This window comes from Pan troglodytes, chromosome 12 (assembly GCF_028858775.2).
Source record: "Pan troglodytes isolate AG18354 chromosome 12, NHGRI_mPanTro3-v2.0_pri, whole genome shotgun sequence".
Taxonomy (NCBI): domain Eukaryota; kingdom Metazoa; phylum Chordata; class Mammalia; order Primates; family Hominidae; genus Pan; species Pan troglodytes.
Window position 1 is genome coordinate 95,498,290 of NC_072410.2, and position 12,515 is coordinate 95,510,804.

Genomic DNA, 12,515 nt, shown 5'->3' on the forward strand with positions numbered 1-12,515 from the left:
AGAGACGGGATCTCGCCGGGCGCTCACGCCTGTAATCCCAGCACTTTGGGAGGCTGAGGCAGGCGTATCACAAGGTCAGGAGTTCGAGACTAGCCTGGCCAACATAGTGAAACCCCTTCTCTACTAAAAAGACAAAAATTATCCGGGCTTGGTGGCGGGCGCCTGTAATCTCAGCTACTCGAGAGGCTGAGGCAGGACAATTGCTTGAACCCGGGAGGCGGAGTTTGCAGTGAGCCGAGATCGCGCCACTGCACTCCAGCCTGGGGACAGAGCAAGACTCCATCTCAGGAAAAAATAAAAATAAAAATAAAAACCGGGTCTCACTATGTTGCCCAGGCTGGTATCGAATTCCTGGGCTCAAGTGATCCTCCCCCGCCTTGGCCTCCCAAAGTGCTGGGATTACAGACAGGAGCTACCATACCCAGCCAAAGCCATGCTTTTCTACTCCTACTCCTTCCCTTCCTTGTCCTCTTTCCAAGCTCTCTCGGGCCCATCCCTGACTTCGCTACTGGCAGAATCCTCCAGCGGCCGGCGGCGAGGACTTCTTTGTCTCCCAGACTCCGTCTTGGGCTCGGACGCCGCCAGGGTTGCAGGTACAGACTCTCAGGTCTAGCTGGCTCTTCCGGCCACAGGCGCGGCAGTCCGGCCGGAAAGGCCGGATTCAGGGATCCAGAGCGCGAGCCCGGCCTGGGAGTCCGCCTACTCCCGGCTCCCGTCGAGGCCGCGTGGGATCCCGTTGGCCGCGCAGGCGTCGATCTCCCCTTTTTGACACTGCAACTCCCATGAGGCCCTGCAGCGTCCCTGGCGCCGCTGAAGACGCCCTGGAAACTCGGCTGGCTCCGGAGGGCTCGGTGACTCTGGCCGCGCTGCATTATGGAATACAGAGTCTAAGAGAAAACTAGCCCGGCACCGACTCCGGACCAAGCACACGTGTTTACCTTGTGCACTGGGGTGGGGGCGTCAGTGAAGAGCAGCTAACAAGATTTCGTCATAAGACCGCGACCAGACAGGCGGCGCCATCTTCGAACTTAGACTTCCGGAAGGACTTTGGCGAGGGTGAGTGTATCGCCGCAGCGGGTGTGTGGGGGGCCCCACAATTACTCCTCCCCCTTCTTTTGCCATAGCACTAAGATATTGGGAACAAACTCCTGGCTCCGCTCTTCTCCCAGCCACAGCAGCGCGCCTTTCAGCGTCTGCGCTCCTACAGAGCACCATCATGCTCCGCACCTTCCCTACTGTGGCCACCGTGCACCCCCCATCTCTGCAAGCCTCGGGTCTTGCCCTCCTCCCCCACGCGGTGTCGGTAACGCGGAAGCCTGTGTGCGGGCCTAGGCGCTGCATACATAGCGTCCCTCGAACTCGGCGAACCTACAGTAGTCCTTGTTAGAAAAACCAGGGCTCCTCTCCCGCACAGGCTAGGGGAGAAATCTGCCTTCACGCCCAGGACTGAAGAAGGGCGGGTGATGGCCCCTAGAGTGGTTGTGGGTCAATCTCTTTCAGCTGTGTCCCAGCCTCTTCCTCGAGGAGGCTCTTTAACCCCGAGGGTTGTGCCCCGCGCGCTGCAACGCCATTGGCGTAACCAAGGGCCAGTTGTGTTTCCCTGTCTAGTCCTTTTGTCCCGTGGCAAGTTGGCTGCCTGTTGGGAAAGTCAGAGGTGGCGACTTCAACTCCGTCGGAGGCAACTCACTTTGTTGGAGGGATGTATAGGGTATGGACAAACCTCTTTGTTCCAGAGGCATATACAATTTTAAGTCAATCCCGTGCCATCACTATTTTTGCAATCTCTTATCAATTGTACTATTGTTTTCTGAATAGTTCTCTTTAAATTGACTTACTTAAAAAGTTTAAATGCATTAGTCTCGACCTAAGCAATATAAATGAAACCGTGGGTTTCATGGGCTACTTATAATTGTTTATGTAAGTTGAAATAAAAGCACTAGTCATTAAAATGTTCGTTTTCGTACCATTAAAATCATCTTGCATACCGCCAGTTGCACCCTAGGAACACTTTAGGAAACAATATATTAAGCCAAGCAGTGTATTCAAAGTAATTTCATACTTAAGGTGCAGTGTTGTGTCATTATTTTTTCTTGGCTGGGGAGGTCAGGCTGGCATCCTGGAGCAGCATGGGAACCAGACAGATTGGGGTGCAATGGAAGGTTTTAGAAACTCAGTACGAATTTACTGATCATCTATTCCTTTACTGTGTATCCAGAATTTGTACCATCACATCCTGCTGCTGCCTTCCATGAGGAGTGTTTTTTTTTTTTTTTTTTTGAGACGGAGTTTTGTTCTTGTTGCCCAGGCTGGAGTGCAGTGGCGTGATCTCGGCTCACTGCAACCTCCGCCTCCCGGGTTCAAGCGATTCTCTTGCCTCAGCCTCCTGAGTAGCTGGAATTACAGGCGCGTGCCACCACGCCCGGCTACTTTTGTATTTTTAGTAGAGACGGGGTTTTACCATGTTGGTCAGGCTGGTCTCGAACTTGTGACCTCGTTATCCGCCCACCTCGGCCTCCTAAAGTGCTGGGATTACAGGCGTGAGCCACCGTGCCCGGCCAGGCAAATTATATGTACAGGCAATTCATAAAAGACATATGGATGTCCAATATATAGAAAGAAGTTGCTGACACCAATTATTATCAGTGCAAATAAATAGAGTGGGGAAGAATTCTTTCACCTATCAGATTGGCGAAAATTAAAAAGATCAGTAACGGTATGATAAAATGGGTACTAATATACATAAATAGTTTTAATTTTGGTGAGCCGTTTGGTAGTATCAAATTTTGAAATGTGCATGTTCTTCAGTGTACAGTAATTCCATGTTCAGATGATTATTCGAGAAAAATAATTTATTGATGAATTAATGAAGAGATTTGTACTAGAATATTTATTGCAGTATTTTTTGAAATAGTATTTTAACTCAATTGTTCATTAAATGAAGATTGTCTAAATAACTAATTCTATGGAATGCCATGCAGCAATTAGGAAGAATGAGATAAATATATGTATACTGATGTAGAAAATCCTTTAAAAAAAACCGGAATCTTCCTCTGTCACTCAGGCTGGAGTGCAGTGGCGTGATATCGGCTCACTGCAACCTCTCCCTCTCCCTCTTGGGTTCAAGTGATTCTCCTGTCTCAGCCTCCCGAGTAGATGGGATTACAGGCGCCTGCCACCACGCCAGGCTAATTTTTATATTTTTAGTAGAGATGGGGTTTCACCATGTTGGCCAGGCTAGTCTCCTGACCTCAAGTGATCCATCTGCCTTGGCCTCCCAAAGTGCTGGGATTACAGGCGTGAGTCACAGCACTTGGCCTAGAAAATCCTTAAGACTTGTATAGAAGCTCTCTTAACTGATTTCCATTTAGCTCCTTATGTTAACTGACATACTCTATTTCCTCTCTAAATGCTTGAAGCTTGAAGGTTTTTCTCCTGTAGACCTGGTCAGTCTGCTTCCACTAGTTGAGTTGAATGCTTGCCAAGAGTCATTGTATTGGTTCCCACTTTTTTTGAGACAAGATCTTGCTCTGTCACCCAGGCTGGAGTCGAGTGGCATGATCACAGCTCACTGTAACCTTGAACTCCTGGGCTCAGGCGATCCTCCTGCCTCAGCCTCTCGAATAGCTAGAGCTACAGGTATTTGCCACCACACCCAGCTAATTAAACATTTTTTTTGTTGTTGTTGAGACAGGATTTTGTTATGTTGTCCAGGCTCCCACCCTTTTTTTTTTTTTTTTTTAGTGTTTTGCTTTGTCTTTATACATACGTTATAGGCTGGGTGTGGTGACTCAAACCTGTAATCCTAGCACTTTGGAAGTTGAAGCTAGAGGATCACTTGAGCCCAGGAATTTGAGACCAGTCTGAGTAAGATAGTTGAGACCCTGTCTCTACAAAAAAAATAAAAATTAGCTAGGCCTGCTGGTGTGTGCATGTGGTCCCAGTGACCTGAGAGGCTGAGATGGGGAGGAGCACTTGGGCCCAGGAGGTCAAGGTGCAGTGACCCGTGATCATCGCACTACTGCACTCCAGCCTGGGTGACAGGGGAAATAAAATTTAATATGAAAGAGTTATTGTTTCTATTAAAACTAAGTTGATTGGGAGGCCGAGGTGGGTGGATCACCTGAGGCCTGAGGTTGGGAGTTTGAGACCAGCCTGGCCAACATGGTGAAATCCCATCTCTACTAAAAGTACAAAACTTAGCTGGGCATGGTGGCACATGCCTGTAATCCCAGCTACTCAGGAGGCTGAGGCAGAAGAATCACTTGAACCCCAGAGGCGGAGGCAGCGGTGAGCAGAGAGCATGCCCCTGCGCTCCAGCCTGGGAGACAGAGCGTGACTCTGTCTCAAAAAAACAAAAACAAAAAACTAAAAAACTAAGTTGAACCATAGATGGTTGTTTGCTCCTTTTTTTTTTTTTTTTTTTTTTTTTTTGAGACGGAGTCTAGCTCTGTCGCCAGGCTGGAGTGCAGTGGTGCAATCTTGGCTCACTGCAACCTCCTGCAAGCAATTCTCCTGCCTCAGCCTCCTGAGTAGCTGGGATTACAGGGGTGTGCCGCCACACCCAGCTAATTTTTGTATTTTTAGTAGAAACGAGGTTTCACCATGTTGGCCAGGATGGTCTCGATCTCCTGACCTCATGATCTGCTCACCTCAGTCTCCCAAAGTGCTGAGATTACAGGCATGAGCCACAGCGCCTGGCCTTTTGTTGCTATCTTTATAGTATTTTATATGAAGTAAAAGTTTTGTGAAAACAATTCTAAAAAAGTAAAGGAAGCAAACTAAAACTAAATTGAATGCTTTAGAAAGACAAAAGAGGTGAGTTTGCAAACAAAAAAGCTGCCAAATAGGTGTGAATGAGACAACTGTAAAAAATTGAGGGAATTTTGTAAAACTCTGGAATTTTACTGCTCATTGAATTGCTTCTCAAGAAAAGTGAATGTTTCAAGAAAGTAGTGTTGGAGCTGCTGAGAGGTCAACTTGAATGAGGCTGAGAAATGTCCATTGGATTAATAATACAGTGATTATTGATGATTTTAACTTCACTGATGAGTTGGGGGACAATATGCTTCTTAGGATGATGCAGGGAAATTAAAATAATCAAGGAACTTATTTATATCTTAAACTTTTTTATATCTATATACTTTTATTTATGTCTTAAAAGTTTGACTGTAGGAGGAGGAGAATATTAGTGGGAGGAGGAATATGGGGTGAAGGATAGTTATGTGTGAAGATGAGAATTATAAACATATTTAAATGCTGTTTGGAAGGAGCCAATAGAAAAGAAATGGATAAACAATAATTCCAGTTCCATTAGGAGATGGGGGAATGGGGCTAGAACACAAGTGAAAGGTTTGGTGTTAGAGAGTGAATGAAGGTGTCAGAGGCAGGGAGTATTAGCTTACTTGGCAAAAAGTTGAAGTATCTCCCACCTAACGGCTTTGGTTTTGTTTCGGAAATCAAAAGCAAAATCATCTGCAGAGAATCGGGATCAGAGAATGTGTAGGGGGAGAGCATGTAGGGGCTGACTAGAGAGAAAGTGGGATTGCCAGTGCTCAGCAACTTAGATTCACACATAGAAGAGTTGGATGGTTGAACTTAACAGGGCTTGAGTTTTGCTAAGCATGTGGAACAAGAAGATGAATATCAGCGAGAATCTGATTGAAATGAAGGAATCTAAACTAGATAGGATGTGGCTGACATACAGAGAAATTGGAGAGATCAAGGGATAGTGGCTTGATACAGCTGGAGAATAAAAGTGATAGTGGGTAAGCAGTCTAGCTGTAATGATGGGAGATCAGATAGTTAGATGTCTTAGTGATTTTGGAGGTTAAGAGGTTTGGGTGATGACAAGGTTCAGAGAATGACAGCAAAGTGAGTAGCTGCAGTTTAGCTGAATGTTCTAAGCATCAAAGGAACAAGATTTTTACAAGATGGGCGTGTGGGACTGTTGGTCTGCAAGTGGCATTGCAGAGGAATTGAAGAGACTGATCCCACTTTGAACCCTGAGGTAGGTGGGATGTGAGTGAATGAGCAACTTCCACTTGAGAGCCTGGAAAGTGAGAAATTTCATTGTCTGGAATTTTTTTGCATCCAAGATTCTGAATATGATTTAGGTTTTACAAATCAAATATGCTCCTGGAGAACTTAAATTTGAATCTGATTTTAGAGATGAGAAAGCAGACTAGGAGGCATGTATTTGCTGGTGCAGATTTTGGCAGTGATGAGGTTCTGGATCAGGAGCTAGAGAAGCGGCTCTCCTATTTAGTTAGGTCACTTTCTGATTACTGCAGACACAACTTGTTTATGGAGCCATTGGCTGTGGTAGGGGCTTGTTGATTCAGCAGGTGGTTTCCCATCATAGCATATGTTTTGTTATTATTTTATTTTATATTTTTGAGATGGAGTCTCACTCTGTCACCCAGGCTGGAGTGCAGTGGCGCGATCTCAGCTCACTGCAGCCTCCGCCTTCCAGGTTCCAGTGATTCTCCTGCCTCAGCCTCCTGAGTAGCTGGGACTACAAGTGCACGTGGCACCACGCCCAGCTAATTTTTGTGTTTTTAGTAGAGACGAGGTTTCACCATGTTAGCCAAGCTGGTCTCAAACTCCTGACCTTAGGTGATCCGCCCTCTTCAGCCTCCCAGAGTGCTAGGATTACAGGCGTGAGCCACCATGCCCGGCCTGCTATTTTTTATTTTTAGATACAGGGTCTTGCTCTGTGAGGATGGAATGCAGTGCCACAATCATAGCTCACTGCAGTCTTCAACTCCTGGGCATAAGTGATCCTCCCACCTCAGTCTCCCAAGTAGCTAAGACTGCAGTTGCATGCCACTACACTCAGCTAATTTTTTTTTTTTTTTGAGATGGAGTCTTGCTGTGTCGCCCAGACTAGAGTGCAGTGGTGCAGTCTCGGCTCACTGCAAACTCTGCCTCCTGTGTTCAAGCGATTCTCCTGCCTCAGCCTCCCGAGTAGCTGGGATTACAGGCATATTCCACCAAGCCTGGCTAATTTTTGTATTTTTTAGTAGAGACGGGGTTTCACCGCTTTTGGCCAGGCTGGTCGGGAACTCCTGACCTTAGGTGATCCACCTGCCTCAGCCTCCCAGAGTGCTGGGATTACAGGCATGAGCCACCGCACCCAGCCTCAGCTAATTTTCAAAAAAAATTTTTTGCAGAGACAAAGTCTTGCTGTGTTGCCCAGGCTGATCTTGAACTCCTGGCCTCAAGCGATCCTCCCACCTTGGCCTCCCAAAGTGTTGAGATTACAGGCATGAGCCACTGCGCCCAGCCCAGCACATGATTCTTGAGCCAGCAGCTGTAAATAAGAGCACCTTCCCAGTTTGATAAGCACTTGTTCCTACCAACTGTTTTTCCCTCAACCCTCATCGTGATCATTTATTTATGCAAGTGTTTTTCAGCTTGAGTGTGCGTCAGAATCCCCTGAAGAGCTTGTTAAAACACAAGGTGCTGGCCCCATCCAGAATTGCTGATTCGGTAGGTCTGGGGTAGAACTAGGAATTTGCATTTTAACAAATTTGCAGGTGATACTGATGCTGCTGTTTCTGGGGCCACACTTTGTGAACCTCTGATATGAATTGTTTAATACCGTGTAGTGAATTCCTTTCTGCTTGAACTGATTGGAGAGGATTCTGTTCTATGCAACTGAGCCAATATGGGGGGAATATTTATTTTATTTATATCTTCATTGTTCTTATCTACTTTGTCATTGATTAAAAGAAGTTATTGTTCTGTGTCATGAACATTTTGCTTTGTATCTTTTGATGCTGTTATTTGATGTTTAAATGTTCCTGACATTTATATCTTTTATATGATTTGAAGTTTTATTCATTATAAACTACTCCCTTTTGGGCTGGGCACAGTGGCTTATGCCTGTAATCCCAGCACTTTGGGAAACTGAGGCAGGGGGATCATTTGAGGTCAGGAGTTCAAGGCCAGCCTGGCCAACACAGCCAGACCCCGTCTCTACTAAAAAATACAAAAGTTAGCTAGGCATGGTGGCACATGCCTGTAATCCCAGCTACTCGGGAGGCTGAGGCAGGAGAGTTGCTTGAACCCAGGAGGCAGAGGTTGCAGTGAGCCGAGATCACGCCACTGCATTCCAGCCTGGGCAACAGAGAGAGGCTCCGTCTCAAAAAAAAAAAATAGTACTCCCTTTATTCCTATTTAATGTTTTCCCCCTAAATTCGACTTTACTATTGTCATCAAAACTCCTCCTTTGTTTTTGCTTAGATTTTGCCCTGTACATTTTAGTTGATCTTTTTATTTTCAGCTTTTTGAGTTATTTTGTTTTAGGCATCTCTTGAAAAGCATATAGTTATTTGTCTTTTAAAATCAAATCAGGGCTGGGCGCAGTGGCTCACGCCTGTAATCCCAGCACTTTGGGAGGCCGCGGCGGGCGGATCACGAGGTCAGGAGATCGAGACCATCCTGGCTAACACGGTGAAACCCCGTCTCTACTAAAAATACAAAAAATTAGCCGGGCATGATGGCGGGCGCCTGTAGTCCCAGCTACTCGGGAGGCTGAGGCAGGAGAATGGCATGAACCCGGGAGGCGGAGCTTGCAGTGAGCCAAAATTGCGCCACTGCACTGCAGCCTGGGCAACAGAGCAAGACTCTGTCTCAAAAAAAAAAAAAAAAAAATCAAATCAGGCTGGGCACAGTGGCTCACACCTGTAATCCCAGCACTTTGGGAGGCCAAGGCAGGCAGATCACTTGAGGTCAGGAGTTTGAGACCAGCCTGGCCAACATGGTGAAACCCCATCTCTACTAAAAATACAAAAATTAGCTGGGTGTGGTGGCGGCCGCCTGTAATCCTAGCTACTGGGGAGGCTAAGGCAGGAGAATCACTTGAACCTGGGAGGCAGAGGTTGCAGTGAGCTGAGATCAGGCCACTGCACTCCAGCCTGGGTGACAAGAGCAAGACTCCATTTCAAAAATAAATAAATAAATACAAAATTAAAATCAAACCAAATCTTTATTATTTTTTCTTTTGAGATAGCATCTTACTCTGTCTGCCCAGGCTGGGATGCAGTGGTGTGATCTCGGCTTCACCTCCCAGGCTCAAGTGATTCTCGTGCCTCAGTCTCCTGAGTAGCTGGGATCACAGGCTTGTGCCACCATGCCCAGCTAATTTTTGTATTTTTAGTAGAGATGGGGTTTCGCTATGTTGGCCAGGCTGGTCTCAAATTCCTGGCCTCAAGCAATCTGCTTGCTTCGGCCTCCCAACATACTGGGAATACACGCATGAGCCTGTACCTGGTCCTATTCTTTCTTTTAATGGATGAGTTTAAATGATATGTGTTTATTGTTATGATACATGTTTTTGGTTTTTTTGTTTGTTTTTTGTTTTTTGAGACAGAGTCTCAACTCCAGGCTGGAGTGCAGGAACGTGATCTCTGCTCACTGCAGCCTCCACCTCCCAGGCTCAAGTGATCTTCTCACTTCCAATTCCTGAGTAGCTGGGACTACAGGTCCCTGCTGCCCACCATGCCCAGCTAGTTTTTTTTTTGTTTTTTTTTTCCTCAGACGGAGTCCTGCTCTGTCGCCCAGGCTGGAGTGCAATGGCACTATCTTGGCTCACTGCAACCTCTGCCTTCCGGGTTCAAGCAGTTCTCCTGCGTCAGCCTCCCAAGTAGCTGGGATTAAGGCACGCGGCACCACACCCAGCTAATGTTTGTATTCTTAGTAGAGACAGGGTTTCACCATGTTGGCCAGGTGGTCTCAAACTCTTGACCTCGTGATTGGCCCGTCCCGGCCTCCTAAAGTGCTGGGATTACAGGCGTGAGCCACTGCACCTGGCCCTGTTTTGGTATTTTTCTGTAGAGACAGGGTTTTGCCATGTTGCCCAGGCTGGTCTCAAACTCCTGGACTCAAGGGATCCTCCCACCTCTGCCTCCCTAAGTGCAGGGATTACAGGCATGAGCCATTGGGTCCTGCCCTAAACTCACCCTTTTATAATGACACTGATCTGACTGGTCAGGGTGGAGCCCTTGTGGCCTAATCATCTCTTAAAGGTCACACCTCTTAATACTGTTACAAATGGGAATTAAATTTCAACATGAGTTTTGGAGGGGATGTTCAAACCCTAGCTCTTGGATTTCACAATCCATTTGATGTTTTTGAAAGTGCAGGAATTTTTTGTTGGAAATTTCCTTCTGTTTTCTGAATCACTTCTTCAAAAGGGTACTCTTCATCTTTCTATCCTTTTCTTTCGGTATATGCATAGGTCCTTTTGGCTTGTGACTAATTTTGAATGGGGTAGTTCTGTCAGGGCTTCTTATTTATCACAGGAATAATATAGATGGATTTTCACTGACCTTTATTTACCTTGGCAGTGTTATAATGTATCTTTAGCACATGTGTTTTCTTGTATCCTCAGCACCTGCCTCAGAGGGTTGGCCATTGCTATAGTTTATAATCTGGTTAGACTGTAGCTTCTTCAAGTGAGACAGTTGGAAGCTTTTATTTTATATTTCTTATGGGATTTGTATAAGCACACTTTTCCACTGAGACTGATGAATTGTTTATTCTTAAGGCGTATATATAGATCTGTGGGGGGCGGGGTCCCATCCTGGGATTTGAACTATGTCTGCCCCTTTGTCACAGACAGGCAGGTTATTCTGGCCAAAAACTGGACCCTTGGAGAGTTCTGTGTTGCTTAGGTTTCGGGTTTGGTGGTCAGTCATTTATCTTAGTTTACTTTGGCCCATGGTTATACAACTAATTTTTTTGGGTTTGAAGAAAATGAAGACTCATGACAATTTAGTCAATTCTTCAATGTGGAAAGGTTTCTTGGCCAGACATGGTGGCTTACACCTGTAATCCCAGCACTTTGGGAGGCCAAGGTGGGAGGATCTCTTGAGGTTAGGAATTCAAGACAAGCCTGGGCAAAATAGCAAGACCCAATCTGCACAAAAAAATTAAAAACGTATCTCGGCGTATTGGTGCACATTTGAAGTCTTGGCTATTTGGGAAGCTGGGGAGGGAGGATCGTTTGAACCCAGGAGTTAGTGGCTGCAGTGAGCTGTGATCACACCACCACATTCTAGTCTGGGTGACAGAGCGAGATCCTGACTCAGAAAAAAAAAATTTTTTTTTAATTTTTAAAAATTAAAAAAGGCAAGGCATATTGGTTTATGCCTGTAATCCCAGCATTTTGGGAGACGAAGTTGAGAGAATTGCTTGAGTCCAGGAGTTTGAGTATGTAATCACGCCACTGCACTCCAGCCTGGGCAACATGGTGAAACTTAGTCTCTACAAAAAATACAAAAATTAGTCAGGCATGGTGGTGCATGCCTGTAGTCCCAACTACTCAGGCGGCTGAGGTGGGAGGATCACTTGAGCCTGGGAGGTCCAGGCTGCAGTGAGCTGTGATTGCACCATTGCACTCCAGCCTGGGTTACAGAATGAGACTCTGTCTCAAAAAAAAAAAAAAAAAGGTATCAGAATGGGCACGGTGGCTAACACCTATAATCCCAACATTTTGGGAGACCGAGGTGGAAAGATTGCTTGAGCCCAGGAATTCAAGACCATCCTGGGCAACGTAGTGAGACCTCATCTCTACAAAAAATTTAAAAATTAGCCAGGCATGGTGATACATGCCTATAGTCCTAGCTACTTGGGAGGCTGAGGCAGAAGGATTGCTTGAGCTCTGGAGGACAAGGCTGCAGTGAGCTGTGATCACACCACTGCACCACTCCAGTCTGGGTGATAGAACAAGAGCCTGTCTCAAAAAAAAAAAAAAAAAAAAGTGGCGGGGCACGGTGGCTCAAGTCTGTAATCCTAGCACTTTGGGAGGCCAAGGTGGGCAGATCACCTGAGGTCAGGAGTCCAAGACCAGCCTGGTCAACATGGTGAAACCCCATCTCTACTAAAAATACAAAAATTTAGCTGGGTGTGATGGCGGGCACCTGTTGTCCCAGCTACTCGGAAGGCCAAGGCAGGAGAATTGCTTGAACCTGGGAGGCAGAGGTTGCAGTGAGCCGACATCACGCCACTGCACTCCAGCCTGGGCAACGAGAGTGAAACTCCATCTCAAAAAAAAAAAAAAAGGAAAAGCTTTCTTAACGTAATAGGATGTTCCTTAATTGTCCCATAGTCTACCCACCACCCCCATCCAGGTGAAATATTGATAGCAGGGCACCAGAGAACTCTTTGACTCATTCTTTTTTTTAAAGACAGAGTCTCACTCTGTCACCCAGGCTGGAGTACGGTGGCATGATCTCGGCTCGCTGCAACCTCCACCCCACAGGTTCAATTGATTCTCTTGCCTCAGCTTCCTGAGTAGCTGGGATTACAGGCGCCTGCCACCATGCCCAGCTAATTTTTGTATTTTTAGTGGAGATGGGGTTTCACCATGTTGGCCAGGCTGGTCTCGAACTCCTGACCTCAGGCAATACGCCTGCCTCAGCCTTTCAAAGTGCTGGGATTACAGGTGTGAGCCACCGTGCCTGGCCAACTCATTCTTTTTTAAAAATAATTTATTTATTTACTTGAGA

The 12,515-nt window shown here is 46.3% G+C and overlaps 1 protein-coding gene across 6 annotated transcripts in view; it reads left to right on the forward strand.

Annotated features, from left to right (window-relative positions):
* The first annotated feature begins 27 nt into the window (after nucleotides 1-27).
* The window catches only part of GTF3C2 (general transcription factor IIIC subunit 2), a 31,896-nt gene continuing 19,408 nt past the window's right edge, over nucleotides 28-12,515 (forward strand). Inside the window, exons 1-2 of one of the 6 annotated variants that reach the window (XM_016948248.3) lie at nucleotides 757-1,056; nucleotides 7,416-7,491. Coding sequence is in view for 2 of the 6 variants with exons in the window: in XM_054678302.2 (XP_054534277.1) it covers nucleotides 1,464-1,708; nucleotides 7,416-7,491 (321 nt within the window). In the remaining 4 variants the exon portion in view is untranslated. Of the gene's footprint in view, nucleotides 1,709-7,405; nucleotides 7,492-12,515 lie in introns of all 6 variants that reach the window. The other 5 variants (XM_016948249.4, XM_063790012.1, XM_054678302.2 and 2 more) reach the window with 5 other exon arrangements.